The sequence below is a fragment of the Pecten maximus genome, chromosome 6, assembly GCF_902652985.1.
Source record: "Pecten maximus chromosome 6, xPecMax1.1, whole genome shotgun sequence".
In the NCBI taxonomy this organism is placed as follows: domain Eukaryota; kingdom Metazoa; phylum Mollusca; class Bivalvia; order Pectinida; family Pectinidae; genus Pecten; species Pecten maximus.
This window is the reverse complement of record NC_047020.1, coordinates 45,082,833-45,106,381: the sequence shown is the minus strand read 5'-3', so window position 1 is coordinate 45,106,381 and position 23,549 is coordinate 45,082,833. Positions and strand designations below refer to the sequence as shown.

The window sequence follows — 23,549 nt, the reverse complement described above, 5'->3', positions numbered from 1 at the left end:
TGACTCAGACAGTCTGGAGAACCTCAAAAGAGATAGTCTGGAGGTGGACAAGAATGTTACTGGCTCCGACAGTCTGGAGAACCTCAAAAGAGATGGTCTAGATCTGGAGTTGGACAAGCTTGTTACTGACTCAGACACAGGTGCATAATAAATCGGCCCACTGGCCTGAAGAGTCACCTGAATTTAGAAACTTCAGTTAATTTGACCCTTAACCACTTGGCCACTGCGGTCCCCTTTGCTTAAGAGCATAACAATAAAGAAATGATCAGCTTGCGTTATTCCAGAGTGAGTCAGAGCTATATGATGGTTTGAAACAACATGTTTCTCCGCCGTAATTACGTCGGTTCATTTAGGTTCAGGTGGCGAGAGACAAGTCAGAATATATAAAGGCTTGATAAATTATAATTAGTGTACCGTATTTGGCCTAATAAGGTCGTAGGGCGTGGGTAATTGACAGTGGGGGGGGGGGGGGGGGGGGGGGGGGGGGGCGCCCTTATTTCATATTGCACTGACATGTCATTGTAGTGTTGCGGAATCGGTTTTCAATAAGTATTAAATTAGGAGTTTTACCCCTTTACCCGGTCATGTCGTTGTATTAGCCATGTAGGTGAAATAGTTTGTTACCTTTTGGTTCCAATTTAGTCGTGCCGGGTGCTATTTATGGACATATATTCCCGGTATTTTGTTGCAGTACGCTTGTCGCCTGTTTGTTATGCCTACTTCGCCTCCATGCTGGCGCAAGTGGTCTTATTTGTGAGGCCGTTTTTGATTGGTTGTCTGGTTACCCGAGGATCAATCGTTTGACTTGTAGGATTTGTTTATGATATCACTAGGTAAAGAAACTATTCTCGCCACTATCTATAAAGCTTTGTCGACCCGGGGTCAGTTGTTTCTATACTTCTAGACCGCTCTAATGTAGTTATACAGGTGAGGACAGCCTCCCTAATTTACCATCCCGTCAGCGGGATGTAGTTCAGTATTTTATAGTTAGTTGTGTAGTAGCTATACGCGTTCCGTCAGCGGAATGTAAGGCTCGTTCTGTATTGGTCATTAGCTTACCTCCGGGTTGGGGGTGGCTTGTCATTATACTCTCGTACATAGCTAATGTACCTTTCGTTCCGTCAGCTTTGTTTATTTACACTCAATGTTAGTTTGTCAGTTTGCAGCATGTTCCAATATCTATTTAGTACCACCTATCGTTCCGTCAGCAAAATGTGGTAACTTTAAATTTGCTTGTAGAGACGTCGTAGTCTGTTGACAATTTCAGTTATGTAGGTGTCTGGGAAGTTGGTTTTCATACATACACGTGTGTCCTTGCCGAGACAATACAAGGTAGATAATATTTACACAGGGGGTGGACTTTATATTAGCATAATTGTAGCTATATTTATATTTTAGCTTCCTGTCGTTATTTCGTTAGTAGTTGTTTATCCAGGGTGCACCCGTTATTACCATAGGATACAATTATCATTCCTGAGTATTATGTAAACAGCCGTGTGCAGTATTAGTTGTTTAACTCTGTTGTTCACGCATTATTTGACATGGATTACAGCTAGCTACCCCATTGTACATATTTCCTATATCATCTTTATCTAAATAAACTTGTTAAGTTTACTATACTCTTGTAGTGAACATTTCACGTCTATGCCATTGGCAAGTTGAACCTGTGTGTGGTGGCGGCAGTGCATGACTGTGTGTCACCGGTTGAAACCATTCGACATTACAATCAGAACACACCGCGAGTCAAGGTGACATCCTCTCGTGGCATTGCTCACTGCCCTACTACAGTAGGAATAGACAAAATGTAGCGAAAACTTGTGTTCCAGTAGTCAAATGTGTGTAGGTCCAGTGTGTATGTAGGTCCAGTGTGTGCATAGGTTCAGTGTGTGCATAGGTTCAGTGAGTGCATAGGTGCAGTGTGTGTAGGTCCAGTGTGTGTAGGTCCAGTGTGTGTGTATGTCCAGTGAGTGTGTAGGTCGAGTGTATGTATGTTGAGTGTGTGTATGTTCAGTGTGTGTGTAGGTCCAGTGTGTGTGTAGGTCCAATGTGTCCATAGGCCCAGTGAGTGTGTGTAGGTCCAGTGTGTATGTCCAGGGTGTGTAGGTCCAGTGTGTGTGTAGGTCCAGTGTGTGTGTAGGTCCAGTGTGTGTAGGTCCAGTGTTTTATGTAGGTTGAGTGTGTGTGTGTATATAATGTATTTGGATAAAGAAAATGATAAAAGAGTCGAGTCATATATATAGTGTCTTAAATACTCTCAAATATATAGTGATGTTGATATGTTATGTTATAGAGGTGTTGTAGGAAATCAGTACAACATGAATATAGTGTCTGACACAAATAACTTTAATTTACATCTATCTTCAATGACAGAATGTTAATGTATAGATTTATAAGATCATACCCGGTAATATACATCTATCTTCAATGACAGAATGTTAATGTATAGATTTATAAGATCATACCCGGTAATATACATCTATTTTCAATGATGGAATGTTAATGTATAGATTTATATCATCATACCCGGTAATATACATCTATCTTCAATGATGGAATGTTAATGTATAGATTTATACCATCATACCCGGTAATATACATCTATCTTAAACGATGGAGTGTTAATGTATAGATTTATATGATCATACCCGGTAACATACATGTATCTTCAATGATGGAATGTTAATGTATAGATTTATATGATCATACCCGGTAATATACTGCACTGCAAAATGTGACTTAAAGGATTTGCATGTTGATAACCTATTTGATACTCTAAACATGTATAGATCCCTAAACATATAAAAACAGATTAATAATGCTATTTCTGTACAAATATTATATAATGACCTGTGAAAGGCAAGTGGGTTTCATGCATAATATTGGACATGTTAATGTTTTTAAGTGTCTCGTAAGTCTGATAAGGCTGAACAATTAAATGTATTCTATGTATGTGAATTATGTACTTTTATGTATTTAAAATGTGTGACACTTATTGAATAAAATATATCTTATCTTATAAACACCTATACCAATGACAGCAAATGTTGAACATTGATTTTATCAACTATAATTATTCTAAGGAACAAAACAAATTTCTCCTCTGCTTTTAAAAGGGCTTGGAACCTTCTGTCATATTTCAATGAGGGCTACTTGCATTGAAATGTGATAGGCAGCATTAAAAATTGTATCATAAGTGATGAGTGCAAACTCAGGGCTGTGACCTGCAATTGTAACTTTGGGCAAATGTCTGATTAAAGAAGATGGAATCTGCTACGGACGACTGGAGAACGAGCGCTGTGTATCATCATTTTATCCTGGAACATTCTACACAGATATAATCTTACAAAGTATTATCTTCTGCAGGCTTGTGATTCTATAAACTTTCTTCAACTATTAAAGCAAATAAACAGGCTTAGCTTCTGTCTAGGGGAACATAATTGGAAAAGGCAGCAAAATGTGACGAAATGCGACTTACAGATTAACATGACTAAATCAATACAGCCAGTCAACCTGGACGAAATCCGTCTATTCAATAGCCCAACATTTCTATATTAAAGCTATCATCGTGACTACAAATATGTGACTAGAAAGAGTAAGTCACATATGGCCAAAACTTACCACTTCCCACATAAACATGTCACATCTTCAGAACATATCAATTAATGTCTAATTAGCATTACTGTATCATTACTCTTATCATATATCAATGGGAAATGACAATTATCTCTTATTATAGATTAGGTTCTACATTCCACAAAATGTTTAAGATAATTCTTGAAATTAATATTTTTGTGGTTAATGCTGATGAACAAAGTGTGTGATATAGGGGGAAAAGACTTCATCAGATTTCATCTTGTCTGTGTTAAATTTACCCCACTCTCAACATGAATGAAATTGTAGACTGGATTATCTGCCGTATTTTTTCTACTCTCCTCTTGGCTATACATATGCTCCAAAAGTTCATCAGCATAGCTTTAACTGGAGAGAAATGGTACTAAGGCAGGCAAGACTAATCCAGTCTAAACTTTTATTTCCTGCTAAACAATCATTGAGAAATCATCAATTGATGTTTAGAAAACATCATACATTTCTCTAACATTTAGTTAATAAAGTTTTGTTACAATTTGAACATTTTATACATCATAAGATCTACAGTAGCTATATATGTATGATAGGCATTTTATTTACCATCTAAAGGTACAATAATGTAGCTCAATTAATTCCCACATCCCCCAGTTGATGATTTTGTCACACAATGTAAATACTCTGCTTTTACACAGAGATCAACAGAAACAAATAGAATGTTGATTTAAATATAACAAACAAACAAGATTTTCAGCTGTTACATTGTGGACTCTTCGCCTTACGACCACTGGACCATGGAGAAAACTGGTCACTGGACCATGGACATGGAGACAATCACTGTATATTCATTTATTTGATTGTACATGCACATGGTACATATTAAAATGAATTGAAGTGGGGGCCAGTGGCCGCTGATCTGTTCATTTCATGTTAAATTCCGACCAACTTTTCTTCATAATGTCATCAAAAAAAAAAAAATTCAGAGAAAATATACAAAACTGGACCTTGAAATTTTAATTAGTGACCTTGCCCTTAATTCATATGAACACTCATTAAAATCTGACCAACATTGCTTCATATGCATCAATGAAATGCTACAAAATTTGACCTTGACCTTTAACCTAGCGACTGACAAATGATTACTACGGCGCATCTGTATCTTCAATATTGGGCCATATTAGGTATAAGAACAACACCCGAACATAACTTACCTTAGGAGTACCCGATAATGTATCGGTGTACTGCATGTCATTAGAAGGTGGAGACAGTACATGGAACAACACTCTCTGATGTAATATTGAAGCGACTGGAGATATATAACCAACAAGTTTGATGTGGCTGTTATTGAGTTGACATTCGGTTGAAACAAGTTTGATGTGGCTGTTATTGAGGTGGCATTCAGTTTGACGAAGTTTGATGTGGCTGCTCTTGAGGTGACATTCGTTTGAAACAAGTGTGACGAGCTTGCTGTTGAAGTGACATTCGGTGGAAACAAGTATGACGAGCTTGCTGTTGAGGTGATATTTTGCTGCAAGTGGTTAAGTGAAGAGTTTGGTGAGCTGGCAATACTTTGAAGGCTTGCTGTATCCTCTTGGGAGTCTGAATACAAAGAACTACAGTCTGGTATCTGGGGAATAAAAGCGAAGAATAAATCAACAATACTTTTATAAATCTCACACAAGATGGAAACATCACATAACTTACAATTCACTTTTCAGTTTTGACGGAAAAAAATCTAAATTAGTGATATTCTTATTTGGTACCTTTTTCTTTGGTGATGTTAGATATGATGCTAGCAATGCCATTGCAATGGAAACCATGGGAACCGTCAGTCTTGGTATAAGTACCCATCTACGCTGTTGTACAAATAAAATAATTAATCCTACCCTCAATTACCTTGTGATTTTCACGCAGGTATGATCTCTTGTGGTATCTGTCCACGAACATACAAAGCTAATTCAGCTTAATTATAACAAGATTGACTAGTAAGCTGACTGCTGCGTAATGTAACAAAGGCCGCCATTTTGTATACAGTACGGAAACAAGTCTGCTGTCGTCGTGCTGGTCACAACTTTTATGTCAATGAATTAACATGTGTAATGGATAAATCTACAGTGCAGACGATAAATAAGAGTACCCCGGTAGTTTTCACAGTCAGATCGTATTTTATATGGCCAGTTGGTCAGTGAATGCCGCACGAGATCAAGGCATTAGTGTTACCCTTGCCTAATTGCGCATGCGTGCTGGATTTATAAGATGATTAATTTAGAAGTATGAAATAACTAAGTACTGCTATATCATTTCAAGTTTTATTTGATGTTAATTGAGATGTTATACATCGTTTTGGACCTGAATACGGGAACATGCTCAAGTGAGATCGTATGTGTACGGAACGTGTGGCTCACGATCGACTTAGATAAATCCATGTAATTGCTGATAAATACATAATTTCAAGGAATTAAACATCAAAATAACTATTCATTTCTTTGATTATTTGTTAACTTTTACTTTCTAACTGCTTTATATAAGTTATATATATATATAAGTATTAAATCAATCCTGTCGTGAAAGGAAACGATCACAAATCTCGGTCAAATCACATTCATTCTGACTGGGAAAAGGCTTGTACTTGCGTATAGTGCGCAGTGGTATTTTTCACTTGTCAATTTTAAAAAAAAATGTGCGCAATATACGCGAATATTTACGGTAGGTCATATTTCATGTGTCCAGTATAAAAGAAATTTATACAGATTTTATTACACTGATAACAGGTAATTTATTGGATCATTTTGTATATTGTAAACCCTTGAAAATCCCCAAATAAAATGTTGTGTGATGTTTGAGATTAGATTTGTCAGTCGTAAATTAAAGTTCACATATAAAAAAAAATTAATTGTGCAAGACGTCTCACTTTGACAGACTGATGAAAGGAATTGGAGTTATTACACGGAAACCTCCGTGCAGACGCCGACACCAACACCGAGACCTACATGTCGCCTGCTTTTTTGTCTTAGATAAACAGGGAATGTTCTGTAGAACAGAGTTGACAGATTTGTCAGGTAGAGAAATTAAAGCAAGTTATGCATAAGAGGAAAAAATCCAGGGTCACTTACAAAATTCCTTCAGGTCATCTTGGTCAGGATAGAATAACTAATCTCATTCAGAAGAGGTTTTACTGACCCGGTCAAGTGGAAAATGTTAAAAACTGGTGTAAGGCCCTGTGGTTCATGTGCCCGAAGAAAGTCTGATCCCACAAGAGGCCAAGCTCCTCTGTCCCCTTCAGTGCCAGTAGGGGGCTCCCTTAGAGCGTGTCGCCAGACATCCTGGCTGGACTGCAAACTACAGAGAATGGAAACAACTATATCAAAGTAGTTACATCAGGATTATTTCTCTAAATGGGTATACGTAGAAGCATGCACTGTAGCAGATCACACTGCTCAAACAGTAGCTGCTAGCTAACAAGTTTATATGCAGACACACCAAGGTCATGAGTTTGAATCTAACCTGATTAAAGCTACTTGTGAAAAGTTAGGGTTAGATAAAACTAGAACAACTCCCTACAGACCTCAGACTGACGGACTAGTGGAAAAGTTGATTTGTACTTTAGTTCAAATGTTATCAGTCTTTGTCAATGAAAACAGTAATGATTGGGATGATCATTTGCCCTATGTGATGATGGCGTACATAAACTACGGAACTAAATGATTTCCCATAGACGATAATGTTTACCACTGTCCTATAGTCCGTTTCACGGTTATCCAAGAGTTTTCTCCCCTGTAACGTTTTTCGCCCTATGTGCGCAGGTGCGGAATGTCATGTCGCTTCCGGATAGTTTACCGGATAGTTGTCAAATGCAAAAATGTAAACAGCTATGGGGAAGATTTATTGTTGTGTAACAGGTTGCTCAAACTACAGCGGAAAATTAATTGACAACAGGAAGGTATCACTGCATCGATTTCCTGTGGACAGCAAGATTTCAAGAGCCTGGGAGCAACGGGCTAAGTGTTTTAGGAAGAACTTTACATTAAAAAACACCACTCGTTTGTGTAGTGAACATTTTGTTGGGAGAGGTGGTCCGTCTGCAGAATATCCGATCCCGAGTGTTTTCCCTCAAAAAACCTTCAAAACATCCAAGGTAAATATCTCGAATTAGTATAATGACATGTGGAATCCGCAATGGTTTTGTAAATTCATTGACAAAATGATCGTTTAAAGAGCATGTGTATGGTCCATTACGTTTTTTTTTTTTTTTATATTGTTGTTGTTTTTCAAATAAATGTGCGTTACGGTCACAGCTTGTGGTAATAGATAGGTAAATGCCAGGTTTTTTTTATATTAACTCACATCATACACGTGACTTTCTTTATGGATGCACATATTTAATACATGTACACGTGCTGTATCATCAAACAGCATTTGTTTTCGATAAAAATATAACGGCCATATATTTTGTATAATCCAATTGACATATTGATAAGATTTATGAAACTATGTTTTTTCATTCTTCTGTGCATTTAAAAAAAATCTAATTACCCTAGCTTTTTTTTTTTTTTTTTTTTAGAATTGTGTTTTGACATCTTAATTTTTCTTTTTCAGATTTCTGATTCCCTGTGCACACCACACATAATTTTAAAAGGGGAAGATGATAATTCTTCTGGAGAGAATGAAGATGGTGTTCTGCAGAGCTCTCTCCATGCCAACATTTCTTTTCTGGAGACCTCATTGTTTATGCATGACTATGCAGGAGTAATTTCAGAGAACCATGTGTGTTCCCAGACTAATAAGTCTGAGCAAACAGATGATGTTGTGATACTGTCAAGGGAGGAGTTTGAAGAACTGTCTTCCACACCCTTCAGAAGAAGAGACAAAACAAAACACTGTTGATGTAGGAATTCGGTGCAAATTACCAGACATAACTATTGAGGACATCAAAAACAATGATGATGACGTGATGTTTTACACTGGACTTCCATCCTTTCTGCTCTCATTATGATTTTGAGCCGTCTAAAAACTCGCGTAAACAACATGTCTTACTGGAGGGGCAACCATTCAGCTGGCGAGAAAAGGTATCAGAGAAGTGGAAAACAGAAACCCGGACCAAAAAGGAAACTGAGAATTGAAGATGAATTTCTCCTAGTGATGATGAGATTACGTCTTGGTTTGTTGTTGGAGGACCTAGCCAGAAGATTTTGTATCAGTGTGACAACTTGCTGCAACATTTGGCGAACGTGGGTGCAATTTTTGGCTCAGGATCTGGTTCCTTTGCTTATGTTTTGGCCAAGTAAGGAAGCAGTCCAAAGTAGCATGCCAGCCACATTTAGGAGACGATATCCAAATACACGTGTTATACTGGACTGTACCGAGATACGGACAGAGACACCATAATCTACCAGAGCTAAGTCACTGCTGTATTCAAACTATAAGTCTCATATGACCTGGAAGGTTTTGGTAGGCATCACACCAGCTGGAGTGCCTAGTTTGGTGACATCTTGTTATGCTGGCAGCATCTCAGACAAAAAGATTACAGAGAAGTCTGGAGTGGTATATATGTGTGATGATGGTGATGCAATCATGGTGGACAAAGGATTTCTTGTATCAGACATGACTACTCCTAAGAACATCCAACTGATCATACCACCATTCAAGAGGAAACATAGAAAATTTTCCAGGAGGAAGGTGGAAACAACCCGACGAATCGCAAATCTTCGTATTCATGTTGAGCGGCAGATGCAACGTATCAAACTCTTTCGTATACTGAACGGTGTAATGCCTATCAGCTCTGCAGATACAGCTTCAAATGTTTTTAAGATCTGTACAGCACTGACAATACTGTATCCCCCTCTGATTCGCGGATAACTATAACTTTTACTCTTATTACTTGTTGATACAGAACAATTTTCTGGACAGTTGTGTTGTATAATTTCTCAATATCAATGCATGATATAATATAGTCATCAAGTTCAAATCCAACTATGATATTTAAATAATTTTAAATCGTAAGGGTGGATAATTTGTGTTTTGAGTACATGCTGAGTCATCAGAAGAACACATAACCACAAGATGCAAGTAATAGGTGTTAAATCAAGTTCAATCTTTGGATGATATATATTTATCAATAGTAATCCTTATAATTAGCACTTTTGAGAAATTGTGTTTTTTTTTTTGTATATATATATGTACTTCTGATGTAATATATACAGAATATGAAAGTTATGTTCAGAACTACCATGTATTTACTAGATCTGCATACATGTGAAAGTGTACATGTCTTATTTTACAGTACGCTGGAGAGCCGGGTTCAAACAACTTGTGCTTCAAAGTTTATGACACCTTCATACATGTGTAAATCTTGATTGTGATCTGATCATCAGATACTGTACATTAATTTCTAATTTCATTATCATATGAGAAATAACTGTGAATAAATCATCTGAAATCTACTTCAAAGTTGACAATGATGGCCTTGAATATATAGGTCAAGGCTGAACTATCTGGAAGTATATCAGATTAAAATTAATTAAGACAATCTTCTTGCTAATGAGTTGGTTAAGTTCAAGTTTTAATCTTAAACATTTCTATTTCAGGAATACTAAGATTCATTAAAGTGTTAAATGTTATGTTATTGCAGATGATTATAAGTTATAAAACCTGGATAGGATTTCCATCTACTACTTGCCCAGGTGTGATGAGTCTTGATATTTGTGAAAGTGACACATGATATGATCACCCTTAATTAATCATGTAAACTTCAGCAAATGAATCCTTGTTGTCGGCCCTGAACAGTCTAATGTTCTTGCTTTAATGACATTTATGAAATAAATCATATTCAGTTTAAAGGAAACATTTAGCTTTTATTGTTTTCATTTCATGACTTTTGAAGTTCATATGTAAACACAATGTTGGTACAATCAATGCAAAGAGCGTCCCTATGATACATTAAATGAAATTGAGCTCTTATGAAAAGGTTATCACATATTGATGTCAAATTGATTGTGATACATACATATATGTCATAAGTATTGCAATGTTGTACAAATCAGAAAAAGGCACCAAGTTCAGAAGAAACAACTATGGTAATACTAATAGTACAAATTAATGCCAATATTGTCAGTACAAAAAAACCCAACTTAATACTAATAGATGATAGTTTTTACAGAATCTTGATTGTATCGTGTACAACATTATTATATGGTTGACACTTACTAGTTATAACTACTTTACATCTGATCATCACTTCATGATTAAATTTCAACTGATTCTGATTCATCATTGAAATTAAAATTTTCCATCACTCCATTGCACAATGTTATCATACGACAGCATAGGGAGAACACTGATCATATAAAATAACGAATTGATGTTCACATTATAACACCATGACAAGTGAAAGATGTCCAAAATTAAGTAATTGTAGCACAGTTTCAATTAATTACATTTTGCGTTGAAGTCTGCGACTAAAGAGTTCTGGCACTATATAGTCTCTGAAAAAGGTTGAAAGTTTTGGCAATAGCTCTTCTTTCCACAAAGGAAGATCAAAAGAAATCCTTTCAATGGAGATTCTCTTCCGTGTCCAAATCACGAAGTCGCACCACTTTCTTTTGGTCACTGCCATCTGCCCTTGTACCTGATAAAAAATGGGTGGGACTTCTTCAATGTTAATTGGCCATTCATGTTGGGGACACAACATAAATCTTTATGTGTAGCAGCATGTTCTGGAGAAAAGTCTCGATATTTGAAAGGACATTTGATTTCCAGAAGTCCTTCACTGTCTTCACAGTCACCACATGAAACAAAACCATCAGGACTAGCACCTATATATGGATGATCTACCATAACACACAGTCCACTCTCTTGCACAGTTATTGAGCTATGACCATTGCTTCTCATCTTCTGAATATATTCCAGATTGGCTGTTCTTTCATGATTAATCCCCCATTCCATTCCATCGTTGGTTTTATCAGAGTAATAACCCATTACAGATTTTACCAGACTGTTTGGATTTACATCTTGTTTCCTGCGATACACTACCCCGAAACGCGATGCCCTATTCTTGCTTTCAGCCAGACATCATTTGTACTCTGTCCTTTGGTCAATCCCTCAATAGTATCTGTACATGCACTATTGTCTATCAAATCCTGTACATAGTTATCAAATTCAATCTGACAAGCACTTGAAGACAAGTCCACACTATCATGAAAATTAAATTTTGGTTCTGGTAAACAACACTCTTGTAAGACATGTTCTGGAGCTTTCTGTTTTGGAAACAGCTTCATGTACCCTGCATTTGGCAAGACTTCCTTCATCTCTGCTAGGAACGAATCCCTATCCAATGGTGGCTGAACTCCAGATGGTCGGAATGATGTGTAGTCTGATTTATCAGCATTACCTGTAGATAATGATATAAGATTGATAAGGATCAGAATTTATTTGGTTTATTTTTGTTTAACTTTCTACACAACCAGGGTCATTAAAGGACATGCAAGTTTTTTGTATATTTAAGGGAAAGCCAGAGTGCCGAGAGAAAACCAATCAACCTATGGTCAGTATCTGGTACTGCCCCACATGAGTTTCAAAGTTGCGACAGAGGCACAGGGCTAATGAAATAATGTAGGGACACCTTAACTACTTAGCCAGCATGACCCCTTAAAGAATGTAGAGTTAATAGTCATGAACCTGCAGTTCATTCTTGTTGAAAGTATGTGTATAAATTAGGAAAATTGACAAAAGTAATTTGTTTAGTCTTGATGCCCTAAACAAGATTTTGTTCTAGTCATTAAGGTTAGAGGTCAAATTAGAAGTTATATTTTCCAACTTGGGTAGACACCAGGTCACTTGCTATTTTCTAGTGCATATACAGTAGTACACTCAAGCTCTCTGTCATCCAAATAAAAAAAACAAATCCATGACTTTTAAAATGTCATTATGTTAAACATTGATCTATCAATTCCCAATACACTATTTAATACATATACATACCAGTATTTGTGCATTTTCGAAATTTCATCTGTTCTGCCTTTTTGGGGGACAATTTCCTCTTTCTTGGCTGGCTCCATTTACATGGTTCAGCGGTTGGCGCTAATTCCCCAGACTGCTTCTTCTCTGTGATGTCAACTAAGCCATATAGAAGACCTGCCACATGGTTGCACGATTCTCCACATTTCTGCAAATAATACAAGAAAAAAACTGTATTAACATTAACCTTTTTTATATTAATACTTGACATTCTTCATATATGGTACATATAAAATTTCCCAACTTATAATATACAATAGATTAATTCATATATGTTGAGATCAACTATGCATATATATATAATCAGATATATCAGTATCTTTTATGATCAACACTGATCATAAATCAATAATCATGATTACATATATAAAATTAGGATACATATGTGACGTAACTGCACCGGGTCGATCATCAGCAACCAGGTAGTTCAATGCAATAATTAATGTAAAAGAGTGTATAAAATACAAATATCAATATTTTTTTTTATAAATTGTGAGGAATGATAGAGGACCTAACCCCTGGGGCCCTATTGATGAGATAAATGAAATAATTTTTCTCTTCGAAAAGAAAAAAAGCATCTGACTAGTGTTTGGAGGTCCTAGTTTCGAACACTTGTCAGTTCATGCATTGTTATCAATACAACTACAGATATATACACTGTATTACAAGAATGGAGCAGATATGTATATTTTTGCACACATTTAGTTTAACTACATGCACATGTACACTCAGTATACTAATTATCATCAACACATTTTTACATAACATGCAAATGTATATTGCTTACCCAGTATATACAATGTACAGTGTGTCATGAAAATATAATAGACTATATTTTATACATTCTAAATACACTCACCCTGCAGGACAGTTACAATCTGCTGCATGCACTTGTCCAGTCTGCTTCGATATACATATCCAAACACTGTAGTCAGGAGACTTGTTCACATCTGCCGTTGGCATGGATGGTACCACTTTACATGATACATAGCAGTGAGAACAGAGGTCTGTGATAGGGCTGTATCGTATGTGGTGAACCTGACTATCTTCATAGAAGACCTTTCAAATCAAACTATAGTTATTGTCGCTACATGTATACAACAAATAACATAAATAAAGCATACAAATTATGTATTTGGTATTAGATTGATATAAGAAAATATGACAGACTAAAAGATAAGTGTTCATAATATGTCAATCATTATACATTTATACATTGTGGTTGTATATTAATACAGTACAGAAGATAAAATGTATATCAATATCATTCAGAACCTGTTATCAGACAATCACAATTTATTTGACTTTGACTAGAAAGATACCTCGGATAATCATGCAAAAGAAATATTTTATAAAATAACTTCCAGTAGTTAAGAAATCGATATTAAAACTTTGGACCACCTCTCACCTTTGCTTTAAGTTGTTTAACAGCACCCATTGGATCATTATCAAACGTCCGCTGTCTGTTCAGAACAAGGTAATTATATAAGGCATCTTCTAGAAACATAGGTATCTGCCTAACATTGTCGGTCCAGTTCTTCAATGTGGATGGGTGGGGTAAAATTTCGCCAAGAGGGGACACGAACTTACGGGCTTGGTAGATAGTGGATTGTCTTTCATCTTCCCGCTGTAGTATATCTTTCCGTCTGATACCAAGGTTCAACACACCTTTCGCACGTTCCTTTAATTCAGCTGATCGTCCACTAACTGGCTGGTCATGCTGGCGCAAAAAACTCTTCAATTCTTGAACAGTAAACCGATCAATTATCTGCAGGTTCACGCCTTCATTCTCTTTGTTTATACTGTTGCTACGGTCCGCCATTGTTTACTGAACTATCCGGAAGTAATGCGAGACGTACTGCCCTCTGGCGGTACACAAGGGGGATAATAACTGTGATACGGCCTATACCTTATCATGTTCTTGGACACAGTTGTTCGTAACATAGTCCATCAAAATCAGCAATTGCTCTAAATAATTGTTCACTGATTGATGCTAACATGTCAATAATTACATTTTGTGTTTTTCAGGCTGCTTCCGAGACCACGACAACCTGGAGATGTTCTGTGAGGGGTCCCAGGCCAGCGTCAGCCAGAGAGGCAATGTCTTCACTCCGGGAACGATAGAGTAAGTCCATGGACCAGACAACCTAGCTTTGAAGCTGGTCAAGGTCAAGGCCACGGTATATATAAAGATAAACTAATAAATAAATCAACATGTAATTAAACTCAAATCCATCCATTCAAGGTTAGTAGGGACAAATAATATAAAACAACATTTCAAATGTTCAAGATTATAAATATACCTTTAACTTTATACATTTTGGATACATGCTTGAAATGTTTTTTTTTTTTTAGTTTTATTTCAGCGTCCATCGTTGAGGAGGTGTTGCAGGAGCAGATGGACACCAGAGATTTCAACCTCCCCAACCCGTCCTACATTGTGAGAGCAGCCAACCGAGCCCGACAGCTGATTTGGCCACGTGAACCCATAGATATGGACTTCGTGGTAAGTATAAACGCCTAAATATAAATATTCCCCAATAATAATACAATACACGTCGGTCTATGTAACTTTAACTTGCTTTATGTAACTTTAAATCTGCTTCATATTAACTGAGCATTACAAATTCATCAGTATATGCGTATATTCTTTGATATATTGATATTTTTTTTTATCATTTATGTTATCATATTTAAAAAACAAAACCAATTTATCTATTCAGATTGATCAGAACTACCTCCAGTGACGAGGGTTTGTGGTTGGTGATGTCCGAGTCGACAATCAGCGCCACCTGATGTTTGCGACCCAGACTCAGCTTAACCTTCTGTGTCAAGCCCGACGATGGTATGTGATAAACATATGACGACCATTTTAACTTTTATCAGTTAAATCATAAATATATATTTACACTGTATTCAATGCAATAATTTCTACAATATTTTCCCACTTGACTGCAATTTAAAAAAAAACAAAAAAAAACCTTATTAACGTCTTTTTATGTTTTAGGTATATGGACGGGACCTTTAAGATCCGGAGGTTGCCATTCAAACACCTGTGGAGTGTCCATGTCTTTCTACAGAAAGACAGTCAGATGAAGCAGGTTCCCCTCCTGTTCCTTTTGATGTCCAGACAACGAGCTAATGACTACGCAGCGGTAAGTTAATTATCGTATACTACATACGTATGTTACACATTATGAACCGAGTGATAATAGCAGCTCATGTAAACTTATCTTGAATCCCATCGAAATACTAAATATAAAACAAAAGCAATAACAATGATACCAGTGCAAATTCACTAAATATAAAATTAACAGAGTTAAATAAAGCAATCTATTTCAGTATATCGAGAGGTACGGAATCAGTGAACTGAAACGATGTAAACCTTTTATGTAATAGTCAACACATTCATGTACAATGTATAATACAGTTGAACCCACTTAATTTGAAATCGGAAAAATAGAAATATCGTTTAATTTGAAGTGAAATAAAATCCCCGTCCAAATGCCTTCTTTGTCTTTGTATTGTTTCATCAGTTATTTTGAAATCGGTTTATTTGCAATATCACTTTACTTTAAAGGAAATTATTGCCCCCGGAAATGGTAAACCATTGTTTATGTATCGCTTAAATTGAACGTCGCCACGACTGGCTTATTTCATTTCAGTAATAATTACCATAACTTTAGTATGCATATTCATCACTTACACCCATCTTTGTATCCCCAAAAAACAATATTCAAAAATCCCGCCCTCCCTACCGTCACGTGACCTGTATCTTAATGATTACGCAACAGAGTGATCTCCCATCCTCTTTTCTTTATGGCGCTTGCTGATGGCTGACGGCTCATAGTTTGTTGATATCCCGACATTGTTATTTAGCTGTTTGTTTTGACTATTTGGTCAAATTTTGGCAACGCTTGTTTGCTTTTTGCCCATCTCCCCTTTTGTGTTGAGTTATATATTTACATATATTTGTTTTGTGCCTTTTTCGGCCGGTGTTTACATTCCACGTGTGCGGGCGGTGTACCACGTGGTCCGCCATTGTTTTGCATTCGCGGGCGGTTGTAAATCGCCGGTCTTTTTTCGGCCGTTTGTAGCGGTTTTTCGTTGTTTTTTGGCATCGTTCCTGTTTTACACTGCATGTAAAGTTCATTCTTGTTTACGTACGTTGTATGTTTTAGTCTGTTTTTTTTTTACGTGTTTGTTGTTTTTTGAATACAAACGTCGTGTGCTAGTAGTATGTCTCGCTCGGGACTACGACGGGGTTCGTCTCATGAGCGTTCCTATCTCTATGGAGAACGGGATTCTAATGAGATATGTTCCCTTGACCGTTCCGGTCATGAGGATTTGCCGTGCGTTAGTACTCAGGACGAGCCTCATGACAGGGTTTCTCTAGCACCTGGGCGACCCTCTTCTTCCCGTAGGAAAGATTCGTCTTTATCTTCCGGCAAGAGAGGGAAGCAGATTGTTAAGAATGTTGCTCCCGGCTCTGAGTCGGTTGTCAAATCTGTTGTTCCTATCTCGGGAGCTCCCGTGTCGTCGGGTTCTTCTCGTGACGGGAGAGTGGTCCTTCCCATTCAGGAACTCCCTGGAGTAGGGGAGGGACAACCCGACCCTGGTTTATCTCTGCCCAGGGTCGAATTGGCTGACAATTCCCGTAAGCTTCCGAGCTTGCCTTTGGGTAGGGACTTTCAGCCGCCGGTCACTGGGTTGGTCAGTGATCTCGGCAATCCAGGTGGTGTTGTCGATGGGGGCAGTTTTGATGCAGGGCCTGTTCCTCCGAGTCCAGGTCCAGGGGTTACGGATTTTCTTGTGGGATTGTCCACTTCCACTGGGGTAAGGGATACGCAGCTGTCTTATTCCTGCATCAATTCTGGTTCAGCTTTTCAGCATGGCCAGTTACCCGGCCCTGGTCCTATTAGGTCCAGCCCGGAGTGTGCTGGTTCGGGTTTCCCAGGGGGTTTTCTTCCAGGGGAAGGTTTTGCTGGACAGGCGACTGGGTTCCAGGCGCCGTTTCCTCCTGGTTCAGGGTATAGGGTCGCCTGCGGGCAACCATCCTTGGGCCGCCCAAACCAGCCTGCGGATGGTTTTGGGTTTCGTCAGCATTCCGGCAGTTTCGGGCCTAGCCCGCACATGTCCGGGTTTCCACCTGGTGGGAGTGGTGGTCCACCTATGTCTTTCGGACTGGGTGGCCAGCCCCAGTCTCAGGCGGGTCAGTTTGACCAGTTCTGGGGTCACTCCCAACCCGCGGGACCTTTTCCATTTTCTCAGGGATATGGTTTTAATACCATGGCTTTTCCTGCTTGGAACCCCTGGGGTTTGGTCTCACCCTCACGGAGACGTTTTTGCAGTTCCACTGACCCCCTCCAGCGCGCTGCTTCTTCGGGGGCCACTGCGGCCGGTCCAAAGAAGGTTTGCCGCACCTTCAGGACTTCTGCCTCGCGTGCAGACTCGTTTGTCTCCGGGTCCAAGGGCAGGGATGTGACGTCTAAGCCTGCAGCCACGGTTGTTAGGCGATCTGCACCTAAACGCCGTTTTGTGGAGCCTCTTCAAGATTCTCCTGAATTGGTTCCTATGGCTTGCCCGTTCCATCCAGTCGAGACTTCATGTCCCGCTAGTGTAGAGGCTATGGACTGTGAGGACGCGGGTATGGCAGATGAGGAGGATGTCGTTCATCTCTCTCCTGGGTGCTCGGACATAGACGCTGGTCTATCCGGGTCGTCAGATGACGATCCTCAAGGTGGGGACTCCCAGGAGGAGGGTGACCCTGAGGCTGCTGAGGCTGAGGCCCAGCACGTCTTGTCCGGTATGCGGGCCCTTAGGGCCGACGTTTCCCGGATTCTTGGGGAGAAGGTTCGCCCACCTCCTTCTGCGCCATATATCCCGGAGTCCACCACCCTTTTGGGTTTCTTGGTGGCTCCTAGAGCTTCCGCCCAGTCGGACCGCTCTCTGCCAGAAGGCACTATTGTGTCTTCAACAAGATGGAGAGACTGCTGCGTCTTTCTATCCAGATTCTGTCATATATAGACTTTCTGACAGTTTGTCTGTATAGGGTTTCCGATGTGCCTGAGGGTCGGATTTCCGAGACAGAACAGGCCGACATCCAGGACAGGATTACCTCTGCCCTGAACGGGGCATTGAGAGCTCTGGCAGCCTTGCAGGTGTCTTTGCTTGTCAATGTCTTGTTGGCTAGGCGTTTTTCAGTTTTGAAAAACCCCCGGTCGATGAACCTTACCGCTCCCGGTTGTTGACTGCCCCCTTTTCTGGGTCCACTCTTTTTGGAGGGTCCCTTCCTTCTGTTCAGAAGGATTTGAAGGAGGACTCAGTCGCCTCAGCACTTTTGGTGAAGAGGATTCAGGCTGAGAAGGCCGCACTTCGCAGGGGTCAGCGCCTCCTAAGAAGAAGGCAAAACCTTCGGCTACGCAGTTTTTTGCTCAGCCAAAGGCGAAGCCTTCCTTCAAGGGCAACAAAGGGAAAGGTAAGAAAGGGAAGAACCCTCCTGGGGGTAAGAAGAAGAGTTCCTGACTCTCTTCTACCCTCCTTAGTCCTTTCAGACGAGGAGTTTGTTCGAGAGGAGTGCAGTCCTCCCGTTTCAGATTCCGGTCCGTCTCTCGCAGGATTAGGATCGGGCTTGGCAGACGACTCTCTTGCTTGGCAAGGGCTCGATCTGCCACGGCAAGATCTTCCTGTGGGGGGACGTTTATCCGCCTTCCTCCCAGTGTGGAGGGAGATCACGGAGGACGCCTTGGCCTTGTCTGTGGTCAAGGAGGAGCTAGGTATTCCGCTTTTGCGGGATCCGCCGTTAGCGTCAAAGCCAATCTTTTTTCCTCCTCCCAGGGATCAAGGAAAGGCTTTGGCTCTCCAGGAGGAAGTAAGGACCATGCTTGTCAAGGGTGCGGTCGAGGAGGTACCTTTGGCGGAGTGCACCCCCGGCTTCTATTCCAGAATGTTTCTGGTACGGAAGAAGTCCGGGGCGTGTCGCCCGATCATAGATCTAAGTGCCTTCAACAGGCACGTAGACTCCCCTCACTTCAAGATGGAGACTCCTCGGGGCATAATCGCCTCCGTGAGAGATAGAATGTGGGCCACTTCAATAGATTTGAAGGATGCCTTCTTCCACATCCCCATCAAGAAGTCGGCACGGAAGTTCCCCCGGTTCACTTGCAACGGGAAGGTCTTCCAGTTCCGGGCCATGCCATTCGGGCTCACCACTGCACCTTTGGTGTTAACCAAGCTGCTGCAGGTGGTCGTGGGATTCCTGCACTCTCGGGGAATAGATGTTCACATCTATTTCGACGATTCCCTCATGCTTCACCTAGTGAGGAGATCTTTGTTGCAGGGCACCCGATTGGTCCTGAAACTCTTCCTAAAGGTCGGTTTCATTCCATACAGGGAGAAGTCGGAGGTGACCCCATCTCAGGATTTCGTTTTCCTGGGAAACCGTTTCAACACGGTTCAGGGCATTGCCCTTCCACCAATGGAGAAGTTCGAGAAAGCCAGGGATCTTGCCCTGATTTTCATCGGCTGGTCACGGGTCCAGGTGCGTTGGTTTATCAGTTTCCTGAGATTTCTCAACTCCCTGGCGGATGTAGTCCCCTTGGGGAGACTTCACATCAGACCTCTCCAGATGTTCTTTCTTGGCAATTGGGTCCCTTCGTCAAGGGACTGGGAAGCTTGGATTCCTCTGGACCAATCAGTCAAGGAGTTTGCCCGTTGGTGGACCCTTCAGGACAACGTTCTCCGTGGGGTTCCTTTGTCCAAGCCCGTTCCCACTACGACCCTGTTCACGGATGCGTCCATGACGGGTTGGTGGGGCGTACCTCGACGGGCATTGCCGGTCGGGGGAGTGGTCTGGGGAACAGCTCTCCGAGCACATCAACGTGCTCGAGATGAGGTCTGTTCTATTGGCATTGCAGTCTCTTCGGGGGATCTTGCAATCCAAGGTGATTTGTGTGGCTACGGACAACTCAACAGTTGTCGCGTATCTGGAAAGGCAGGGGGGTACCAGGTCCCACATCCTGTGTGCCCTCGCTATCCGTGTTCTTCTTCTGTGCCAGGAGATGCAATTAACTATTCTTGTCAAGCATCTTCTGGGCAGATTGAACGTGTTGGCGGATACTCTGTCCAGGCGCCGCCTACCGGAATAGCAGCTGAATCCTTCGATTTTCGAGGGAGTCTGTCAGGTGTGGGACAGACCTCACATAGATCTATTCGCCACATCCCTGAACAATCAGTTGCCAACGTTTGTCTATCCGGTTCCAGATCCGAGGGCTTGGGCCGTGGACGCTCTATCTCTGGACTGGGAGAGATAGAGCGTCCACCCCTTCAATTTGGTGGGCAGGGTGTTGCAGGAGTTTCGGAAGTATCATTGCTCCCTGCTCCTGATAGCACCCCTGTGGCCGAGGCAGCCTTGGTTTCCGGAGCTTTTGTCGTTTCTGGTGGAAGATCCTCTGATTCTCCCACTCAGAACGAATCTCCTTTGCCAGCCTCGGTCCAGGACGATGCACTCTCGTCCGGAGATACTCCACCTTCACGCGTGGAGGCTATCTGAGGAGGCCTCGCTCAGCGCCTCTATCGTACGGCGATAGCCAGTGTGCTTTCCTTTCAGGGTAAATCAGAGGTGAGCTCATCCTCTTCTCTTTCTGCCCTGATTAGGGGGTTTGGGTTGGACAGACCTAGAATACGGCAGTTGGCTCCTCAGTGGAATCTGGCTCTGGTGCTCGATTCACTTACGCGTGCTCCTTATGAGCCTTTGGAGTCGGCCACCTTGAAGTTTCTTACATTCAAGGTGGTGTTCCTCATCGCCTTGGCTTCTGGTCGTAGGAGAAGTGAGATCCATGTTTTGTCCTCTCACCCCTCTTGCCTCCGTTGGGCTAGGAACTTTTCTGCCGTGACCCTTCTCACTGATCCTGCCTTTTTGGCTAAGAATCAGGTTCCTGGTTTCTTGCCTGAGCCTATCAAGATCCCTTCCTTGCAGGGCTCAATGGGTTCTGAGGAGCGGGATAAACTGCTCTGTCCCTGTCGGGCACTTAGGTTTTACCTTGAGAAAACCAGGGGGGGGGGGGGGGGGGTGGGGGGGGGGGTACTCGATCCCGGCTTTTCTTGTCCATCAATCAGGGTCAGCAGGAGATCTCCTCCCAGTCCATTTCCAGATGGATCTGTCAGGTTATCAAGTTTGCTTATGACCACTCTGATGATCAGGTTCAGGCTCGTTACAAGGTGAGAGCTCATGAGGTTAGGGCCCTTGCTACATCATGGGCTCTTCTCAATGGCTCCTCCTTTCAGGATGTCATGTCCGCTGCCTTCTGGCGTGGGCAGAATACCTTCACAGATTTTTATTGTAATAGGGTTATTTTTAATAAAGTGTTTGATATTTGTGAAATGTATACATGTACATGTGTGATAATTATTAATAAAATATAATAAATATGTAAGGTATTTATTATTGAGGTATAAGGCCCTCGCGACCTTTTACCTGCGTGCGTGCGTATATATATTCGTTACCGGCGATCCCGTGCGCGTGTTTGTATATTGGTATGTGTATGTCTTTGTACCTTTGAGTATATTTCACTGACGAACGTGACATGTGACTGTGACAAAGTTGTTTGATTGGTTGAAAGTTCCTATCTGTGGTTTTAGTCTTTGTTTCTTTGTGTTTCGGTACATTTGAATTTCGACGTCATTGAAGCCGGAGCTAGGTCTGCGAATTCATCTGTCACCATATAGAGTCGTATTCCTGTATTGTTCACATCTGTTGTGCGGTATATGACGATCATGGGAGTGAGCATTGTTTAGCCTCACGTTGATGCACTATACGTGTTAACGTGGGTTTTTGAGTAATAATAAAACCTTTGAAATCAAACGAACCCAGCGGCATTGTCATCATTTTAAGACATATTGCACCCCGCTACAAATGGCGCCCATGTAGGGACTACTCCGTTAGACTGAGGGTCCGGAGACCGGAGGGTTTGCACTTGTCTGACGTGATCGTCGAATTCCAGTTTGGTCCGGAACTTTTGCACCCGGAACTTTTCAGCATAGCACTATGGGAAGGTGACACCGATATGTGAAACCGGATGTTAATGGTGGCACACATGTGAATGGACTTACGTTTTCATTTCGAACTAAATTGAACTTTATGACGGGAAAGGATATTATTCAGTGACTCATTCATTATAGCATGGATTATTTATGTGTTTATTCGTGTATTCTATTTGGAATTTAGTGTTGTCATGTGTTTATTCCTGTATTATTCATAAAATGTGTGGATCTGAATCGTGAATGTGAGCATGGAAACTTCTACCTGTACCTGCCCTGCTTACCCGCTGTAGAAAGGTTAGTATCTTTGTATACTTAGTTAATCTTTTGCTGCATTGGTTCTTTATTTGTCGGTTTATCTATTCTTAGTTGGGTAGTTGATATTTTGCACTGACCAAGACACATTAGCTGACATTACACTATCGTGACTTCCATGTGATTATTATTTGTCGTTCAATCTCAGTGTTTGTGTTTATATGTTGAACTGCTGCGCTTGCGACACGCTTTTCTTTTCTGTTCGGAGTTTTCGGTTTTCGCGTAATACCCTGTAATCTAGATTGATTTACTTTAGTTTGTGTGTTATGTCAATTTGTTTTTTTATCAATGCCATCTAGACACATGCTTGCTTATATATGTAATTAGATTATCTTGTTGATTATTGTCTTGACATTGGTGAGTTATTTGCCCTTGATAAATTAGCTATTGATTATTTCCCTTTGCATAGTACTTGATTCTGTATATCTTTGAATCTATGAGTTTTTCTTTCAGATTTTGTGGATTTTCTTTCATTTAATTGATTTATTCGGTGTTAGAATTTATTGCTTTAGGTGTTTATACTTAGAAATATTTGTCGCTTTGACATTGTTTGTATCTTTTTGCATTTCAGATATTTTGTGGTTGTTTATTTTTTTTGT

At 40.5% G+C, this 23,549-nt stretch overlaps 2 protein-coding genes across 2 annotated transcripts; one reads left to right on the top strand and one right to left on the bottom strand.

The window, feature by feature from the left end:
• Nucleotides 1–7,336: 7,336 nt before the first annotated feature.
• Nucleotides 7,337–8,469, top strand: LOC117330214. Its single transcript, XM_033888436.1, has 2 exons — nt 7,337–7,720; nt 8,182–8,469. The coding sequence occupies exons 1-2, from the start codon at nt 7,457–7,459 to the stop codon at nt 8,467–8,469; spliced, it is 552 nt and encodes a 183-aa protein (XP_033744327.1). The 5' UTR covers nt 7,337–7,456.
• Nucleotides 8,470–11,609: 3,140 nt separating this feature from the next.
• On the bottom strand, nt 11,610–14,419 carry LOC117330213. The gene is made up of 3 exons (XM_033888435.1): nt 14,006–14,419; nt 12,562–12,745; nt 11,610–11,971 (listed from the first exon to the last, which is right to left on the bottom strand). The coding sequence occupies exons 1-3, from the start codon at nt 14,417–14,419 to the stop codon at nt 11,610–11,612; spliced, it is 960 nt and encodes a 319-aa protein (XP_033744326.1).
• Between the last annotated feature and the right edge of the window lie 9,130 nt (nt 14,420–23,549).